The 21,672-nt window shown below is 46.2% G+C and overlaps 1 protein-coding gene across 1 annotated transcript in view; it reads right to left on the reverse strand.

Moving 5' to 3' along the window:
• The window catches only part of ITPR3 (inositol 1,4,5-trisphosphate receptor type 3), a 510,867-nt gene that overhangs the window by 128,456 nt on the left and 360,739 nt on the right, over window positions 1-21,672 (reverse strand). The window contains exon 36 of the mRNA XM_069633522.1: window positions 7,977-8,125. Within this exon, the coding sequence (XP_069489623.1) occupies window positions 7,977-8,125 (149 nt within the window). The remainder of the gene's footprint in view (window positions 1-7,976; window positions 8,126-21,672) is intronic.

Consider the following 21,672-nt stretch of genomic DNA (forward strand, 5'->3'; position numbering starts at 1 on the left):
ATGGATTTATTGTTTGGCGGGAGGCTGAATAAGTGTGCCGAAAGGCCTAGGCACAGGTTGTCTTGAACCTTCAGAGTTCAGGAGACCATAGGGCTCTGCAAGACGATGGGGTAGTTAGTTGGATGGGTTTTGTTATGGACAGGATGCTGTGCTCCTTGACTTGCAACCCAATGAATACATCGCCTCTTTTGGCCATAAACCTAAATTGAAGTGCAAGCCTGGGTTTCTGCAACACACTGTGGGACTGATTCATGGAATTATTTGCACCGAAAAACTGGGATTTGTGCGCCATTCTGCCCGCAAATCCCTGTTTAACAAATGGGAATTTGCGGGCAGAATGGTGCACAAATCCCAGTTTTTCAGCAAAAATAATTCCATGAATCAGCCCCTGTATGTGTTCATGCGGAGCATTACCCACGCCTGCAAGCAGTTTGAAGGTGACCATCATTGCCATGAGAAACCAATGGAGGCTGTTGCACCTATTGAGGGTACACTTTCTTATGAATTGAAGGATAATAGTCATTAGTTGCACATGTATTTACTAGCCGAATATTGGAAATCCTGACAAATCTTTTAGTTCATTGTGAAATCCAATAAAAATCATTTAAAAAAGGAGAAACCAGTGAAGTTTTTAAAAACTGTGGCTGCCAGGTCTTTCCTCCTGAATACCCGACTCTTCTGGCTGCCATGTTCTGGATCTACCGACGCTGGCCATGGTCATGGTCATGTACTAGTGAGATGAATGATGGGGTTGGCCTACATAGGCGATCATACTAAAAACGAAGATCAGCCTCTCAGGTGGTTCCAGTGACCATGCTAAATCCTCCGCTGATTCAATTAACCGGCAGATGCAACAGAGGTTTTAATGTTGCCTGAGAGTGCCAAGAACACCTCAGTTGTTTAAGCTTGTGTGGGACTTTTGGGAGAGCTACAGGCTTTCATTAAATAGAGGTCTCACAAATAACATTTTAGCTGTCACCTTTCAGTACACTTTGTTAATACAGATCCTCTGAACTTTGAAGTAGGCTTCTACAGTCTTTCAGTGCCGTAGGGTAGAGTCTGCCTTAGCAGGATTTGAACCCAGTGACTGCTGGTTGTACGCAGGTCTCTCAACTGAGCGCTCAACTGGATCTTTTACTCACTCGGTAGCAAACGCGTTTTTTGTTCCATGCAATGATCTGTGTTAGTACAGGTTCTCTCTCACCTGTGTTCAAGGGGTGAGGGAAGATTGACTCACATCTAGGTGACAGGGTTTCCCACAAGTGACCATTGGATCAACGTTTGGTAGATGTGGCTAAACGGTGAATGGGAACTCTTGACAATGTGCCACACACATTGCATTCAATGTGAAATTGTACAGACAACTATGTTATTGGCGTCAGATTGTCTTCTGTGAAGGTGTCTTCTGTGAAGGTAAGCTTTTCTAGTGCTGGTTACGGTTTAGGTCTATTTCATCGAAAATAAATTGACCTTTTCTGAATTGACCCAATTTGTTTGGTTTGTTTTTTTGTTCGGAAATGTGGGGGAGCCCCTCCATCCCCCTCTCCAGTTCCCCCCACCTTAACCTATTCCCTTACCCCACCCACATCTGTATTTAATTAAAATTGACCGAAATTCCTAAAAAGAATGAACAAAATGATTCGGTCAATTTGGAAATGGTCAATTGGGCCGTGATAAAGTATGCTGATACCCTGGTTATAGGCAACTAACCTTTAAATGGAAAAAGTCTTTCAGCGTTTTATTGACCTTGCCATTAAAGGTCAGTAGAGATTCCCAAATCCAATAGTCAACCTCTGAAACAAATCCACGAGCCAGAAGCCAAGTCGGAGATGGGGAACAGTTTGACTGACTAAATGGGATTTGTGCCAGATGCTGTGTCACCCTCCAATGTTTAAAATAGACCCAATGTTTAACTATAGGGCTAAATCTGCCAGTACTCACAGTATGAAACCTCTAGCTGCCAAACATTGTAGTTTTGAAAGGTCCACATTCCCAAGTGGTAGGGATGTTCTCCATTCTCCATAGGAAGAGGCACAGATCCACTGGTTCCCTCTGGTCTCTTAAGTGGTCCAATACCCGTGCATCCCAGCAGTGACTATCCCGTCAGATAGTCTTGGAAAGTTGCAGCATCAAGTCTCCCTCAGGCTCTTCTTCAGTTTGGCATATTTCTCGAGCTTTCGAAACTTCCCAGGTTTAGCCAAAGAGATTGAGCCGTCTCCGGAGCTGAATAGGATTGTGGGAGCTGATGCAAACTCATATTCCAATCAGCATGAAACATCCCTTGCAAACATTTTGCAGCCACCCAATGTTCTTCATAATATTAAAACTTTCCTGGGCATACGCAGCCAATCCCAGACATCAGTCCTTTATCCAGACAGATTTGGTCTTGGCCTGTCATGTCCTCGCCCTTTGAGGCGGACAGGGGCAATGACCATATATGGTTTTGTTCAATTCCATTCACACAAAAGAAGTGAAACAATCCACTGATGATCTTTGCGATTTTTAATTGAAAACCCTAGAAAAGGACTGGGGTCTTTGGAAAGGGGTCTTTCAACCAAGAAGGAAGAACCGTTCACTTTGCTGATCAATTCTGATTTGTCTTATTGCGAGATGGATTAGGAGGTTTATCTGCTTTAGGGATTTTTCAGGTATTGATTGCAGTGGAGTAACTTTAAATAAAATGTTGTGGGGGTCATGACAGCTGAAAGAAAGGGGCAGGGTGGAGGAAGGGCGGACGGTGGCTCTGACAGATAACACTAAACTACTACACTACAAGAGTCCATTGTCGACACTCTGTTATAACTTTCATAAGACTGGTGGCGTATCTTTAAAATAATTCTAAAGACACGCCAGTCTTCTAAAACGTATAACACCGCAGTTGGTCTTTAGAATTCACTGCATAGCTCAAGAGGGCCTGCAAGCAGGCTGACGGGAGCTGCTGTTTGATTATTGCCACCAGGGCACTGACTCAAACAAGAATATAGACATGATACAAAATGGATGCCTGCAGGATTTTAAAACAGCACATTAGGGTGCTTATTCTGATTTCATTAATTGCTTGCAACATTCGGACTCATTAAAATTAAGATATGTTTTCCTGTGTTAAATTACCCCAAGCAGTAGCGTACCAAGCGGCAGGCCAGAACGGGACATTTGTCAGTGGGACGCCACTCCTGTTGGGCACCTCAAAGAGGGTGCCCAACGGGGAAGGTGTCCCACTGGCAGGACAATATGTGGCAAGCAATTCTGGCTGAGCACGCTTATTATCCTGGCAGCAGGGCACCTTACCCTGTCTGAACGGTAAAGGTGTCCCACTGCCAGGGCAATGTCCCAAGGAGCTCCGGGAAGCAGAGGATCCTCACGTTGCTCTGTTTCAACAGAGTATTACACTGTGAGCCATTAGGCACTGATGGGAGGGAGGGGGTGACTATTAGAAGGGACTTTTGTCCCTTTAGAAATATGTATGGGAGGGAGTGACCAGAAGCGAGAAGGATCCACAGTGTTGCATGCTTTATGAAATAATTACTATGGGCCTCATTACACGGATGGCGGTAAGGATTTACCGGTACCGGTAAAATACCGGTACCGGTAAATCCTTACCGCCTTACTATGAGGTCCCTTTGCGGGTTGGGGGATTTAACGCCTGCTTTTTGCAGGCGTTAAAAACCAACCCGCAAAGGGACCCAGGGAGCTAATTACGGTACCGCAATTTGCGGTACCGTAATTAGCGCCTTCCCCATTCCCATTAAGCCCTATGGAGCAAAAATGGGAATGGGGAAGGGCAATGGGGGAAGGGGGAATTACCGCCCCTCCAACCTTGGAATGGGGCGGTAATTCCCCTTTCCGCCAAGGCGGTGCCGGTATTTTACCGGCATGAACCATGGCGCTAATAGCGCCATGGTTCTCTGCCATCCATGTAATGAGGCCCTATGTCTTTAAAACCCAAGGGGGATTTGTTAGGCTCACGTTAATTTACATGATGCTGTTGTGACTTTACATGCAGGATGAGGAGAATAAAGCTAAATCCATACTCTCATTCCTCAACATATTTCTATTACAATGTATAGATTGAACAGTTAGTTTACTATGAAAGGCTAGCTTATTATGTAATGTGGTTTGCTTCCAAAGCACTGCTATACATAAATAGCCACACGTGACCATCATTTTCATATACACTCATGTTTTATAACGTTTTATATAATGTCTTATAATCAGTTTTACACATTTTAAATGCAATGTTCTTTACATCATATCTCATTATTATAATGTAATATGTATTCAATGAAATAGGATGTAATGTGTTTATGTGTAAAGCCTGGACAGCTAATATGCACACACAAAAATCTTTTATTATTTAAGCACATGAAATGTAAGCAAAACCTTAATAAATATCTATATCAACTATACCTGGGAAGATGTGCACAGTCGCTTAAATTGTCCACATCTCAGTTTCACCATTTAACCAAAGTGTGTGATCCTGGTCAATTCAATTAATCACATTGGGCCTCATTACGAGTTTGGAGGTAGCCATGCCGTTTTTATTGGCATTGCTACCTCCAAACTCGGGTCCGGGTCCACAAAAGGGGCCTTATTGGGCCATTCCGACCTTGGAGGGCCCAGTGATTCCCTTTCGCGGGACCCGGACCCGGTACATCCCCATTCGCATTTGAGCCTCCTTAGGGCTCAATGGGAATGGGGCGGATGCTAGCGGGTCTGGTCTGACCAGGCGTGCAGAGCGGGGCCCGCTGCGGACCTCATAATGTGGCGGCCCGGAATGAACGGTGCCGGTCCCTTACCGGCACCGTTCATTCCATGGCCGCCCTCATTGTAATGAGGCCCATTGTGTCTTATCTGTAGTTCTGTACATGATTCTGATTCACTTCAAAGCTTATGTTAATATATCGTGCTGTTATAATAAAAAAACCTAATGACTATAGAGTTGCTCCATATATAACAATAGTGCAATTTAGCTATTTTGCACCACAAAGTTAGTTGCCACTTGGCTTACTTATGGCAACTTGTTCTGAAGTCACTTCCATGGTGCCTCCACGTATTGAAGACTGATGATGTTCCTGGCAATGTCCTTTTCTGTGAAGTCACTTCAGTTGGTTCAATCCATTTCCGAATTAGGAGGCTTCCATGTATTTTGCCCCAGAGGGCCTGGACAGAGTTCGAATAGATGAGTTTCCTGCATCTGCAATGATGCTACTGTTTTATTTTTTTTATGTGTAAAAGTGCCAAATGCCACTAATGTTACCAAAAAAGTAGAGGTGGGGGTTTGGGTGGTGTGAATGAGACTATTACACGGACCGCAGTTCGTGGCTCACCTCACCTCCCACTCTTGCAATGCTGGATACTCACCTGACGCCAAATGTGATTGTCCAAATGTGATCCCTCACTAGGGTCAACCCGCAGTCCAGCCCTCCAACAAACATACACGCAGATGAGCTCAGCTCGGCATTATGTCATGAAACAGCCAGTCCTGGCTGGGCACCTCAGTCAGCCAGACTCGCGCTGTCCAATAACATGATAAATTAATGCAGCAGCCGCAATGCAGCCCCCCAGCCCTCCCACCAAAAGATGGAGGTGACAAAAAGCATGCCATAAAGGTTTGGGGGACTTGTCAAACCCGCCCCCACTATAATTACACCCATGATTGATTGGATGTGTAACCTGTGGATGTCTTGTTTCTGTGGCACGTATCAATCATTAAACGGGAATCACCAAGCAGTCACCCTAAAAGAATTACGCCTCTGAAGAATATTAGGCGGTATTATTTACTTATTTAATGGACATTTGTATGGTGCCTATACACAAGTGTTTCCAGGCGCCACAAGACAAAAAAGGGGTCGGGGGAACATAGGGAGAAAAAACAACATTAACGGTTGTACCAGGCCTTGAGCCATTCTTACCATGCAAGTGCAGAGAACAAGAGCAAGGCAGGGAGGAGGTAGGGGGAATGGTTGAGGGAAGGGTCGAGAGGGGGAGATGTGCAGGAGTGGAGGGCCTAGAGGACTGAGCAAGTGCCTAGGGGAGCCACATGTGCGAAGGAGGGGTGAACCAGATTCAGGCTAGTACAGGTGGGGTGCCCAAAGGCAAGTGTTGGTAGGGATGCTAGGGGGGGACTGGTCAAGGAAAGGCCTGGCCCTGTAGGACTCACTGGGGACCAGGCACCAGTCACAGAAGCAGAGGGGCATTATCAGAGGAGGGGGGAGGTTGGAGTGTGAAGGAGCCGGAAAAAAGGAAAGCCTTGAGAAGTCGCCGGAACTTAAGGAGATCCTGCTCAAGTCTGATGGGGGCAGGGAGGCCATTCCAAATGGAGGCTCCTGCCGAGGAAAGGGATCTACCTTCCACTCTCTGCTTGGAAAAATGTCTAACCTGCAGAGAGTTGGAGCTAGAGCACCGAAGAGCTCTAGCCGGGAGTTATTTAGGGAGAGAAAGCTGGATGTAGAGAGGTCTTAGGCGCCAGGCAGCCATGTGGATGATAGAAAGGGTGTTGAATTTGATCCTAGCATCACCGGGAGCCAGTGGAGAGATTTTAAAGCTGGAGAGATGCGGTCCCAGGGCTTGAGGCCAAGGTTAAGTCTTACACCCCTCTTCTGTTTTAGTTGCAGAGGACGAAGGGAAGAAAGAGGCAGATTGAGGAAGAGGCTGTTGCAATAGTCCAGCCTAGAGAGAACCAGCACTCCTGAGACATTGAGCTTCTGGGGGTAAGCGAGGAAAGGGAGAATGCCTCTGAGGAGGTGAAGCTGAAAGTTGAACTTCTTGGCAAGGTCCATGATGTCCAGAGAAAAGGAAAGAGAAGAGTCCAAGATAACTCTGAGGATTTTAGCCTCACAAGAAGGTGAGGGGAGGGGATCCAAGGAGGGTGGCCAGAGAGAGCGGGAAACATTGAGCAGGTGTCCCATTGAGAATTATCTCTGTTTTACTGGCATTAAGACAGAGATTGTTGGCAGAGCGCCATGCCTGAATAGCAGCCAGGCCGTCAGCTATGAGGGAGGAAAGGGAGGAGGTAGAGGAAGGGTGTTTAAAGGAAATCAGAGGTCTTCAGCATAGCATTGGAAGTGAGGAGGGAAGGTGGAGATCAGGTAGGCAAGGTAGATTTTGAAAAGCCATGGTGATAGGATAAAGCCCTGAGGGACGCCACAGGGAGAGAGTGAGGCGGAGGAAAGGAAAGGGCCCAATTTTACTCAGGAGGGTTGGTTTAAAAGGAAGGAGGTCGGCCACGCAGTGCCCGGTCTCTGTTGCCTAGGGCATCATTAAGACGATTTATGAGGATGGCATGATTGAGCATGTCAAAGGGAGAATAAAGATCAAGGAGGATCAAAACCGAAGGGAGATTTAGAGTCTAGGTTTGAGAGCAGGTCTTCACGGATATTCAAGAGGGCAGTGTCCGTGCCTCTAGATGCTCTGAAGCCAGGCTGATGTTTGTGGACAATAACAGGGAGAACTTAACACTCATATTTAGCAATATTTCTTAGTTTATAGCGTTCACCTCTGTGGGTGGGTGTGTGTTTATGTGTGTATAAATTAGAGGAGGTTGCACTTAAGACACTAGATTGAGAACAGTCTTTGGATCCACAAAGTGAGCAACAGGAAACAGTAAAGTACAATTTGTAAATGAGAGCTTGATCACTATAATATATAGAGGGAGGAGTTATATAGTCAGATTGAGACATAACACAAAATAGCCTCCGAAGCATGACACTTGACAGTGGGAGTGAGCCAGAGAGATATAGGACGATAGTAAAATACAATTATGAGAAATAGATGACTATACATATATTCAGACACAAAGAATAGATAGATAAATATGCAGACACTAAGGTAAACATATAGCCAGACACTTTGAGAGCTGAAAGCACAGACTTCATTGTCAATGAGGGTTCAGAGGAGTGTTTTTTTAATAGCAGTGAGGAGTCGAGAGAAGTCCGAAAGAAAGGACAAGTGATAATCCCACACAACCCCGTCCTTACTTCAAGATGAATCCTCCACTTTCACACTGAACCCGGGCATCCGTCCCTTCCAAAAAGAGGAGCTCTGGCCGGTGAAGCACATCCACCAGCACGGAGAGTTCAGCCTCGACCAGTGGCTTCAAGCGCTCCTCCAGTACGTTGATGACTTCCTATAGGATGGAAAAGACGGGAGCAGTCAGACATTGAATATATACATATGGGTAACATAACCTTAAAAGCTCCCCTTTCTACATCTCAGTGACGGAAAAAGAATTGCTACTTGAGGGTCTTTTGATTATGCTGATGTAACTGTGCCACAAAAGCCCAATTCTACCCTAAAAAATAACAAGGCCATTTCAATTGGTCAGTTAGTGGCCCAACTCATCGCAACAAAACCCTTGTAATTCGGCAGGTGTGGGAAGTGACTATAATATTTAAGTCCCCCATAAAAGTCCCACATGGTGTCATTTTCGATGTCATTGGTGCTCTCTGCTGTGATCTCATGTATGTTCACATGGACTGGGCAATGGGATCCGGGCGGGGGGCAAGGGTGGAGAGTTAAGATTGTCATCACTTCACACACCCAGTGATTTTCAAGGACTTTGTTATGAGTTGGCACACCTTAACTAAAGCTTTTCCACCAAATGTAAGGGCTTTGTTATGCTATATCCTATCCATGGCCCACTGTCCCTGTCCACTCTACAACAATGAGGAGGAAAGACTATGGCTCACGGGAGACAGCGCTACTGGACTTCCCTGAAAGAGGACAGATCGTCATATAACAGGAGTTTGGGTTGGCAATGGTTGTCTTAGAAGCAACTTGCTGCATCCTGTGAAAGCATCATGCAGCAAGACACAGGCAACAGATTCAAAGTTCAAACAAAAATAGTTGTATTAACTTAAATGTCAGGTTGGTTGAAGTTCTAACTTGCCCTATGCAAAGGTGGGATTTCCCTACCTAAAGAAACTAAGGATAGTGTGAGTCAGTAAGTTCAACTTATAAATCTGTCGTGTCCAAAACCTATACTTGCCCTCACAGCTAAGGCTAAACAATGTATAGGGATGTCAGCAATGAAATAAATAATGTTCAAAATAAAGTTCTGAGCTTCTTCCAGTTCTTGGCCTGCTTTCCAGCTCCCCTTCTCCAAACTCAAGACAGTTCAACAAAGTCTCTGGGTTCCCTTCCCCAGGAAGACAACACAGTTCCAAAAAGGGGCCTCAAGGTTCACTTCCTCAAGGCAACATCAAAGTTCATAAGTCCTTAGGTTTCCCTTCCCCAATATGTCAGCTTGTCCAGTTTGCCAACTTATACTTAGTTTCAGTCTCTTAAGATTCAAAACCAGTTCCAGATCAACTTTACACTCCTTCTGATTCTTAGCCAGCTCCATACAGATACCTTTAGTCTGCTTCACTTCAGCAGTCCCTCTTAAACATTTGGCTTTGCTCTCTGTCTGTTTCCTTGACTTTCATAGAAATGGTATCCCCAGTCTAGGCGCAGTTGTCGGACCACATGATCCACCCGTTACAGCTCACGCAAATGATCACCTAGGCTTTCTTGCCCACGCAGGTTCTTCTGTCACTGCACCTGTGTTCTTATTCACATCCATTTGGCTTTCTCCTTGCCAGCCTTTTGACTTTGCCACAATGTGTTTTCCTCTTTGTCAGTCTCTTAACTTTGCCACAAGGTGTTCTTTCATACAGTTCACTCTGTGGTGCTTTTTCCTTCACCACATTACTCTCACACTCTTCCATAATATTCATGACTTGCTTTTCATTGTATTTCATAAGATTCGTTCTTTGCTTTTCAGTATTACATGTTCTGATGTTTGTTAGTCTGCTTAGAATCACATGCTGTGCATAGTCCGACATCCAGTGGTCACTGCGGAGTATTGCATTTTGTTTTTCGTAGTCTAAAAAGGGACGTCGACAAGGCGTGTCTGTACACTATCCCTATAGTGACGTGCAGTGTACCCACAATCCCTCACGCGTCGTGGTCCCTCAGATTGTTTTTTTCCGCCCAGATATTGGTCGCCTTTACGCGGAGCTCCTCGAGAGACATTGCAAAAACTTTATTCGACCTTTGGTCGTTCTTAACTTATATTATTACTTACATCCCTCCTTCGGCGTCGTAGCTGTGAAGCTGTTCACCGCTGATCAAGATCTCCGACGGCGGTGCCTTCGATGGAGGAGGTTGTTCGGCGTTCGCCAAACACGTGGCCTGGCCTCGACGGCCAAATACAGTAGGGAGAGTGGGGTCGTGGGACATTTATTGTTTCTCTTTGAGAATGCCTTTCCCTTTCCCCTCCCTTTCCTTCGGGGTTGTTGTCACATGCAATCGGTTCCTCAGCTATGGAGAGGACACTCTTTAGGTTTTGCCCGCTTTGCAAAGGCAAGTTTACCTGGAAAGACAAGCATAAATGGAAGTCATAGACCTCTCTAAGGAGCGTTCGCGCTCCTCGTCGTCTGTCCCCGGCCCCGACAAGCTCGCCTCACGCCCTGCTTATGGGGATGAACACCCCGGCGACAAGGACGCACACAGAAAACACTCCCATAAACACACGACCGACGGCCCTTCCTCGTTGAAGATGAAGAGAGCCTTAGAGCCAACGGAGAAGCAGGTCCTACCGGTGGCCTCCTCAGACCGTAACAGTCTTAAGACCCCCCTCGCAACCGCAAACGCGACTAGCGACTGGGCTACCCCCAGATAAGGGCGCTATCACTAAACCGCCAGACGACGCGCACCGTCAGAGAGCGCCCGTCGACGTAGAGCAAGCAACGCCTGTAACGTTGACGCCAGAGGTACCCTCGACAGACAGTTAAGTTGTCGAGAGCCTGGTGCAGATTATTTCCACCCATAGCCAAAGACGGACGGCAAAAGAAACGTCGATCACCGCTCATAAGGCCCGGGAGACGCTGAAAAGGTCAGAGGGAAGGCAGGAACCGCCCCCTCCGTCGAGAGGCACTCCTAGCCTACCAGAAGGCTTTTCAGAAGGTGAGGGGAACCTTTCTTTGATGTTATGGGATAGGTCGAAGCATTTTCTAATGGAAGGCCCCCCCCCCGACCGCTCTGGGGTAACTCATGAAACCCTAGAGGGACTAGTTCTGTATGGACAAAATGGAGAGGTTTATGGAGATTTCGAACCTTCCAACACCCAAGAGATCAAGAGAGGGACCTCAGGAGGATCCCAGGGCCAAGTACCCTAGGCTGTTTGATCCCCCCAAGAGGATGTAGATTTATATGACCTCACTGGAGAGGACCCCCACTTTCAGGAGGATGATGAATTCTTAGGCAATGAAGGGGAACAAAACCTAGAGGAGGAAGGTTTTGAAGACAACCCAGATATGGGTGGTGGGGGCTTCGGAGAAGACCCAGAAGAAGGCGCTTCACAGCCCTGGCAGTCCCCATCAGCGTTTTCAGACCCTGACGCCATAAACCTGTCCCCACCCAAGGACTCACCTATTAGGAATACGTCACCCATAGACGATCAACCTACCTTTAATGCACTACTACGCAAGGCAGCAGCGCATTTCGAGATCGAGACCGGGGAAACTTCTCCTGACATCAGGGGCCACTCTGTACCAGACTCCTTAGTGGTGACAAATACTAGGAAGAGAGCAGGGGTCCTGCTGCCAACTAGCGAGGCACCACCAGATAAAGAGGGTAAAACATTGTATGCCCTAGGAAAGAGGATTACAGCCTCAGCTGCCTTTTCCGCAAGAATTGCCAACAACAATTCTTTGCTGGCAAGTTACGCAGATGCACAATGGAGCAAACTATGTAAGGATATTGAGGAGGTACCGGAACCCACTCGGCTTCCAGCCACGGTGACTGAAGGGACCTTAGCATCATTAAAAATACTCTGGATGCTGCAGAAACAGCTGGCCAATCCCTAGTCCAAGGAATCCTCCTCAAACGCCATGTAAGGCTACGTAATTCAGGCTTTAAACCTGTAACACAAGCATCTCTAATTAACAAACCTATAGAAGATGCAAACCTCTTTGGTAAGGCGGTGGATGAGGCACTAGAGACCGCAAAGAAGGAATTTGACACCATCAAAACCCTAGACCAAATTTCAAGGCCTCCCAACAAACGTGGTTATGGCAACAAACGCTTTTCTCGAGGCCAACGCCAGCAGCAACAACAGCAGCAGCAGCAATAGTCTGCAGGTAACTGGTCCTCTAACCAAGGCACCAGTGGACAATACAACCAAAGAGGACAGCGTCGTGGCAAGGGAAGAGGTCGGGGTCCCACCCCTAGAGGTGCCCAAGCCACCAACACCAAATGACTCAAAGATTCGGGTCCCCTCCGAATCACCGGTCGGAGGCCGGTTAACATCCTTTCTTCCAGCATGGTTACTGTATAGAATTAAACAGTTCCCCTACGTACAGACACAAGTCGCCAGAACACCTCGCCATCCTTCTTCAAGAAGTGGACCAACTACTAGAAAAAGGAGCTAGAGAGGCCTCTATCCCAGGTAACGGAAGGTATTTATTCAGTGTACTTCCTTGTACCCAAAAAAGACTTAACCATGCGCCATGTACTAGATCTGCGCCCAGCGAACAAATTTGTCAAACCTCAAAAGTTTTGTATGGTGACTCTACAGGAGGTAATCCCCCTGCTTTCACAGGGAGATTACATGACAACACTGGACATGAAAGATGCATACGTTCATATTTTAATGTTGCCAGCGCACAGGAAATACCTCAGGTTCATGAAAGAGGGCAAACACTACCAGTTCAGAGTGCTACCCTTCGGCATAGCATCAGCGCCAGGAGTATTCACAAAGGTACTGGCAGTGGCAGTGGCCCACCTGCGCAGGTTGTCCATCCCAGTATACCCTTACTTCAAAGATTGGCTCATAACAGGGGATTCTTACAAAACATGCCTCTCAAATACCCAAAAGACTGTAGACCTTTTGTTTCAACTGGGCTTCTCCATCAACGAGAAGAAGTCCAGTTTAGACCCCAGCCAGATTAAACAATTCCTAGAGGCTCTAATTCGAACAAAGGACGGCCTTGTCTTCCCCTCCAACGAGAGGGTCCCAAACATGCTGTTTGAAATCCCTCAATATGTGGCCGGTCGAGAGGTGACGGTACGCAAAGCAATGCGCTTACTAGGAATGATGGCGTCATGTATTTACTTGGTACCTCACGCGCGCCTGCGCATGCACCCAATGCAAGAGTGGCTCAACAGCCAGTGGTGTCAGGCCAGCGGACAATAGGATGATCTAGTCGTGGTCTAGCAGGCCTTGGTTCTCTCGCTATGGTGGTGGTCGAAGGAAAACCTGGTAATAGGGAAACCATTTGCCACCCCCGCACTGGAAGCCACTCTAACCACAGACGCATCCCTCACAGGATGGGGGGCTCACCTATCCCATCAGACTGCTCACAGAGTTTGGACTCCGAGTGTAGCATCCAAGCACATAAACTTTCTGGAGCTACTAGCTGTGTTCAAGGCACTGAAAGCCTTCCAGGCACACCTGGAAGGGAAGACAGTGATGGTCCTCACGGACAGCACCACAGCCATGTACTACCTCAACAAGCAAGGGGGCACTCACTCTCCAGGACTGTCCAAGCTGTCCCAGAACATCTGTAAGTGGGCTCTCAAACACAACATGTTCCTACTGTCACAACATGTACCAGGGGAACTCAATCTGTACTAGACCCCTTTGTAACAGTTCACAAGGATAAGGTGGTTCTACGCACACATCCTAGGTTTGCGCCAAAATTTAGCTCTAAATTCCATGTCAACCAATCAATAGAACTACCAACGTTCTTTCAAAATCCTTCAAACTTAGGTGAGAAGAGCCTGCATACACTGGATGTTCGCAGAGCCGTGATGTTTTATATGGAAAGAACTAGACCATTGAGAAAGACTAATCAGTTCTTTGTGTCGGTGGCAGCAGGAAGAGAAGGAGATGCAGTTTCAAAATCCACTATTTCTAGATGGATTGTACAATGCATCACTCTCTGTTACACTCTTGCTAAGAGAGAACTACCCTTCAAGCCAATAGCACGCTCCACTCGAGGCACCGGGGCTTCCATAGCTTTCATTGCAAATGTCCCTCTTGAGTCCATTTGCAAAGTGGCAACCTGGAGTTCTGTTCACACCTTTACAAAACACTACTGTCTAGATGCCCACTCTAGAGCTGATTCCCAGGGGCAAGCAGTGTTAAGACATCTTTTTTCTACTGTTCCTTCTCACAAACCACCTCCAACTCCGGGTACTGCTCGCTAGTCTATGCACAGCATGTGATTCTAAGCACATTAACAAACATCAGAAGACAATGCATTACTTACCGTAAAAGCATTTCTGATGGTTGTATCTGCTTAGATTCACATGCGCCCACCCTTCCTCCCCGCTCGGATGGAAGGAACATAGACTTTCATCTATATCTCTCTTTTCTGCACTCACTCACGTCTAATAGGTTCCCTCAGGGCAGAAAAAAAAAACAGAGGGACCTCGACGCGTGAGGGATTGTGGGTACACTGCACGTCGACGTCCCCTTTTCAACTACGAAAAACCAAATGCAATACTCTGCAGTGACCTCTGGATGTCGGACTATGCACAGCATGTGAATCTAAGCAGATACAAGCATCAGAAATGCTTTTACGGTAAGTAATGCATTGTCTTCTTCACACAAGCTTGCTGTCCATTCATATGCTTATCAAAACCTTCCCTTTAGTTCGATTTTCAATATTTATTTAATTCTTATTATTTCACTCACAGTTCATCTTGTTCGTATTCATCACTATAACCTTTCACTTTGGGTTCACTTTATCTTGCCGATTTCATTTTGTTCATTGAGCAATTACTTTTGCCCTGTAATTGCCCCCAGGAGCACCCTGTGGGCAATTACAATTGACCATTGACCATTTCTTGTACATTGTATATTATGTAATTATTTGTGATTTCAGGCCATTATTGTAACCATGTAAGCTTCGAATTCTCTTATCGCTGCGCCCTGCTACCCCAGGGTCTGGCGCGCATAAAAAGTGAATAAAACAAACAAACAAACAAACCCTGGTACAAGTGTTCCCTTTTGTTCACTCAACGGTCCCTGGCGGCTCCTCCGGGCAGCTGCTTTCCTCTTCTGCTGTTTCGCACACACAACTTCATAGTATTGCAAGCTTCGCTAGCACTCCGATCTTCTTTCTGTTAGTTGCCGGCAGCTCCGCTCGCCTCCCACGGACACTGCCAGTAGCTTGCAGTCACAATTTGATTTCTTCCATGGCCCGCAGCTCCTGCTGCCGACACCTGATGAGGGAGGCTCCCACCACTGTGACCCTCTCATGGCCCACGTGGGACTTGGCGCCACAGTCTCTCTGGGATACTTGCTGGCATGCTGGCCTCCAGGCAGGATGCTCTTCAGAAGCGGCCTCCTCCACGATTTGTCCCCTTTCAGGCTTGAAACACTTGGCTCGGCTTCTCTCCTGCTGGTTTCTCCTCTCGTATTGTCAGCTCCACCTTTTATGCACCTTAGCTTGTTGCAGGTGTGAGTCCTCAAGCCCAATTGCCTGACCATAGTTAGTGCAGTTCCCTGGACATGCCTGACCCTCACAACAGCCTGCTGTCCTCTTCATCGTCTCAGTACCAGAATGGTGAAATTACATGATAGTGTTTGCCACTCTTTGTTGCTTCTTCCTCGTCCCAGTGCTATAGTGATATGAATGAGGGGAAATTAAGGGAAGTGATTGGCAACAGCATATAAAGGCAGGGGGAGGGTAAGATTGGCTCGCACAAGGAAAAGGGGGATACCATGTGTCGCCTGGGGACATCCTCTCCCCAATCCCCCTCCACCCAGGTGATCCTCCCTCGCATCTCCACCCCCAGGGTCAGGATCCAAAAGAGATGGCCTTTCCCTGGATCCAAGGGGAGTAGGTGCGAGGATACACTCAGGTTTCTCAAAATCCCTCTTGTGACCTCTCATGCTTCCGTGCTCACTGTGAAGAACGTCTACCTAATTACTTATGGATGTACAGAAAATGGGCCGCGTAGTGGGACCACAGTTCACCTATCAGAGGCCTTGCAGCATTCAAACGTGCTGTGCCTATTCCATTCTGAATATCCAGCTCAGATGCATTTGTAACATCACTCTGGCTTGGATGTGGATTAGGGCGTCTGAAATGTTATACCCAGACCAAGCCATCTCCCAATGGTTCTTCCCAGGATCTGGCCAGAGCCTGCGATTTGTCATTACCATATATGGACCTTTCCTACCCCAGGCAGGGAGGAAGGTAGCTAACAAAGCCAGCGAGTCAGAAACACAGACTTAACAAGGTTAGCCATGTGTAACAGTATACTAGGCAAACATCAACCATGTGGTGAATTTAGGGTTAAGGTGCACAGGATTGTGCCTAAAACTAAAAATGTAAAACGTGGGCATCACTGCTACAACTCTTTCTAGGCATTACCTCCTAAACTCTAGATAACACAGATTGTAAAAGAAAGGGGAACAGGGCTCCCATGCACTGCTATCCTTAAAGGGGATAGCAGTGCTACACAAAGACTTTAGTGCAGTTGGGTTAGTGAGTGAGCCTGACAAGACATCACTCACCCAAAGTAGGCCAGGACAACCAAATCTTACTAAAAATATGCTGGGGGTCCCATAGAAAGTTATGGGAAGAAGCTAAACAAAAAATCTTTTGAAACCCTGTTCATCCGGCTATCGGACCCTGAAGAGTATGACGAATGAAGAACATGAATATTTTCTAGAAAAGTATTAAAAACATGTGATATAGCTTACGCAGTCAAAGAAAAGAAAATGCTGGCAAGGTATAATGTTGCTACTAGAGAGAGACACCCACGACCATGTCCGAAACTCGAGTAGATATTGCAACAACACAAGCTCCTTGTTTTAGGATCTCGATTTTTTTTTTGGTTACAAAAATAATTGTGGCAATTCAATTCATCAGAATAAAAGTAATAATACATGTCAGATATATTAGAATATTGATGCATCAACAGACAGCACTCAATTATGCTGCATAATTGGTCTATTGGTTGGACCTTCTGATTGTTTAGACATTGTTATAATTGCGATTTGTTTGGTGATTTATATGGTGCTAGGTCAATTGGATGAAACTGTTTAAATATAGAGATTATGGTATGTCTTTCATATCAATTGCCATGTTTGTACACTGTCTTTTGATATGATGATTTAAAAAAAGAAAGCAATAACAATAAAATAAGAAGTAGTATCTGAATTCATTCTTAAGAGAAGGTATTGTGATGAATATCTAGGAATAATTTGAATGCAATGAGATTCTGTACAGGTTGTGTATACCTGTACTTGTTGTGATGCTACTAGAGAGCAGAACAATGGAGAAACAGGTGAACAATTAATAATGGCCCAAAAGGGCTTAGCCAGTAAGTGTGACGTGGCCTGATGTTGATTAAAAGCCAGAATCAAAAGATGCAAGAAGAGATGCAGAGGGGAAAAGTGACCCCACACTAGACATTGGAATAGAGATGCAAGTCAAGCACAGGGAACCAGGCATTAAAGAATTGGAAGAGGCGGCCTGTAAGTACAAGATGGAGACAGACACCCTCACCAAAGGCATCGAAGCTAGGTGTCGGAGATAGGCCTTTCCTGGGAGCAAGGGCTTCGTGGCTTGAAGAGGAAGCTCCTGTCCCTTCCTGATCTATCCTCCAAATACATTGATACATTTCTGAAGGCTTGGGGCCGCCGAAAGTAACCGCCAATAAGGGGGGGAAAACCCCAGTGTGGGTTAACAAAAACTGTGGATGAAGCAGGGTTGCTGGGGATGACACAGTCCCAGGAAAAAGAGATGGGCAGGTCCAGAAGGGGAAGGAAGGAGCTGGCTCCAGTAATGTGGCTGGTAAAGCAGGGTGGAGGGTATAGGGAATGCAGGCCGAGCAGCAAGTTGTATCTGAAGAAAACAAAATGAACCGGTGGAACGTGATCCGCAAAGGCGGAAACTCACAGGTGAGAACGATGAGGAGGATGGAGACAAGGGATACAGAGGAAGTAGAAGAAAACCGGAGGCACTAGGAAGCCTCTAGCCAGAAGGAGAAATACCTGCAGGTGCAATGCAGAGTGTGCACGGTAAGGTAGCACATGACCATTTGCCCTGCCAGTTCTGGATCGGAATGTCATCACGATGCACTTGGCTGCTTAGGGAGACTAATCTGGCCATAGTGGAAATGTACTGGGACAGCACTGGTCAGCGCACTGTGGTAGGTCAGAAGAAGGAGACGGAACAAATGTCATTTTTGTCAAGTTCTTTTATTTAAATAAAAGGAAAAAAGTCCCATTTATCCCTATATGAAGGGCTTGCCCTACCTAACACACAACTAACTAGGGTGCTCGTCCTCAGTAGAGTAGTCCAAAACAACAGTCCGTTTTCCATCCAAAAACTATACTATGCTGACCATACCACTAATCAAAACATCAAAAGAAAAGGGCTCTAGGAGAATGACTCCTTTCTCTTGGACAGGCTTCTCTAGCCTCAACATTCTATCTTCAAATAATTCTTTATGATTACATGAACCATAGTTCTTATAGAAAGCTCTTCCATTTCCTTGCTCTCCCCGGTCATTCTTTAAACACAGTTCCTTGGTTTATCCCGATAGGGTTTTGGACATGTATTCTTTTGGGAATCATGCAGTGTCTCTTTCTTACTTTCCACACTTGGTTTGAGTTTCAACCACTTCCTGGGTGGAATGAATTGTGTTTCACTATGTTTACAGTATCCACACTCATTGAAATGAGTATACTGATTCACTCTGTACTCTTCACTTTCTTTAAATTATTCACAACCACTGGGACGAGTATGAGTCCCTTTGTATTCTTAACTTTCTTTAAATTATTCACAACCACTGGGATGATTATGAGGAGTCCCGTTGTTCTCTCCCAGTACTGTTCCCCTCCGAGGTCTCCCACCACTCCAATTAACTTTGTTCTATCGGGTTGGAGTCACCGGTTCTTCCTGTGGGGTCGCTTTCTCTATCTCGTTGCTTGAATGCTTCTAGTGTATCTTCTTTCTTTCTGTTTCAATTTGTGGCTGCACAGAGCCCACTCTATTGTGGTCTCTGTGTGGTTTGAGGACAAGATAGTCCACCTCCTCTGGGTCACGCCACTGCCTCGACTTTCCTTGGGCATACACGGATTGGCTCCCTGACTTCTCGGTGTCTCCTTCCCTTCTCGGTGCCAGCGGCCTCTCGACCAAGGACCTCCTAGACTCTCCTGGTTTCTCTCTCTCTACAGGTCTGAAACTACCGGGTTTCACCAACATTGTATGTTGGTCCTTCTTTCCTTTCTATTGGGAAGTGCTGGGTCCTCCCTAGCGTAGTCCTATAGTACTTTGTCTCTCTTTCCTGAGGGTTCTTTGTCACTTGTTTGATCTTCTTAATCCCAGTATGGTTGGCTTCCAACCCCTGAGTAATCTTCATTTCCTGCACACTACTATTCTTCTCAGAATGTTTGTCCTTCTGCACTATTACGAGGTCCCCTCTGGACATCTGATTTTTCCAGACATCCATAGAGGATCCCGCGAGGGGACGAGGGAGCTAACAACGGGCCCGTAATTGACAGGCCGTTGTTAGCACCCTCCCCATTACCATTAAGCTCCATGGGGGCTGGAATGGAAATGGGGAAGGATCGGGCCCGGGTTCCCTGAAGGAGGAAGTACCGGGCCTTCCAAAGTCGGAATCGCCCCGTATTTCCCCATTCAGGGAACCCGGACCCGGACACGATTTTGGAGGCAGCCATGGTGCTCCAAAGTCGTAATGAGGCCCAATGACTTGTTTGGGACGGCTCTTATGAAGCTGTGATGATATCAGTGACTCATCATGAAGGGGCTTAGGGAGTTCCTTGATGTAACTGGAGTCCGTGTCCCCAAGAGGGGAGTCTCTCCCTCTGAGGTTTTGCTTACGCCCACCCCTAGGGGGAATGCTGCATTGCAGGCTCACCTCCCTAGTCTCACAGGGAAGGGCATCCGTCTGGCAGGAAGTGACAAGATCCCCTGAATCGTCACAACACTTATGTCCATGCCAGATAGCTGGCAGGAATGACAGAGAAAGCAACCCTAAACTGGGTAGGGTACCCTGAGTACGTAGGGATGAATAACCCTGGAAGCAATGGTCACAAAGCTTTTGCTGTAGGTATCCTGAGCATCTTGTCTGAAACAAGAACAACATTACACACAGTATAGTATGTAGCGAATGCCATAGACAAAGAAACATAAGCAGTGCTGACAATACTCCCGGGAGGATAGCTATCCTCGTCCTGGGAGGATAGCTCAGCGGCAACGGGCTCGCCTTGGAAACAAGACGATACAAAGCAACACAGGTTTGATCCCCGGGTCCGCGCTTAGAAACCTCTGGGTATTAAGCGCGTAATAAATATGCAACTAAGACATATTCCTGTAACAGCACCTCGATGCCCCGGGGCTGTCTGGGCACTTTCAAAATGCAAATAAAAAACAAATTTAATAAAAAAATAAAAAAATAATTATATATAAATATATATATATACACACACTTCAGGATGGGTGGGACCATTCAAGCTTTGTGCTTGAATGGTTCCAGCACACAGTGATGAGGCTAAAGGTCAAGTCACGTTCCATTTGCAAAGGTATCCTGAAAGGAAGAAGCAGTTTGTAAAAATCTGTTAATGGAAGGGTTGCTGATCTGCTGGTGTACAATGCTGCACATTACATGGTCATAAGCAAATTTATCAAAGAATACCTTTCATTTTGAGGAGACAAATGTCCAATCTAATATCTATGGGGCTAAATCCATAAACATTCTGTGCAAATTGACAGTGGATCTTATATTCAAGGGACACAAAGCAAAAGGACAAATTTCAAAATGGAGTGGAAACCTCCTAAGCTGGAAAGTGCAGGGGGGGGCTAGGAATTGCTTATCCCAATGAGGAAAAATTGTCCTGGTAGTGAAGGAGCAGTGTTCCGAGGCAAGGTTTGGGAAGATGAAAGTCTGGTTTCCACAGATGTTTCAAACGGATGTGAGGTTCATGCAAGATGTCTCTAAAATGATTAACTTGAAGGATGGAGCTATTCATATGGCCATGAAAGTGACAAACGTTCCTACTGATGAAAGGGGTGTCCTCAGAACTAGAGATATTGGTACAAGAGGAAGAAATTGAGAACAAGGATGCCTCGGAGCGGGCAAGTTCAGTTGTACTAGTGCAGATGGGGAACACAATAGTCAGGCTGTGCATTGATCTGTGGGGCTCAATAAAAACATTATCTCTGGGCAGTTTCCTGGACCAAACAGTGCTGTGACAGTGTTATCCCACATCAACCTGAGGTCAGGTAATCAGGTAAATTTCACTTGATGTTGATGGACACCACAAAATTCATAATGTCTGTGTGGCTCTTCCATCACAGATGAATACATCTAGAGCTTGTCCCAACCTTCAGCAGTTTCCAAAAAATAACGCACAGTTTGTTGCAAAGTTAAGTTAAGTTAAATGCTACTGAGATGTTATTTTGATGCAGGGACTTTTTTTGAAAGAGCATGTCTCCAGGCTTCAGAACATGCTGGAAGCGGTTAAGATTGCAGTACTATCACGGAGCCTATATAAATCTAGGTTCTGCAAAGGCAAGCGGAGCTATATAGGACATGAACTGTTCCTGGATGGGGTGAGACCTAAAGAGGTCTTGTGGCAATGGTGAAGCCCATGGACTCGAGTGAGGTCCCATTTTTCCTAGGACTAATGGAACTTTAGAC

This window comes from Ambystoma mexicanum, chromosome 13, assembly GCF_040938575.1.
Source record: "Ambystoma mexicanum isolate Mex_15411 chromosome 13, UKY_AmexF1_1, whole genome shotgun sequence".
Classification (NCBI taxonomy): domain Eukaryota; kingdom Metazoa; phylum Chordata; class Amphibia; order Caudata; family Ambystomatidae; genus Ambystoma; species Ambystoma mexicanum.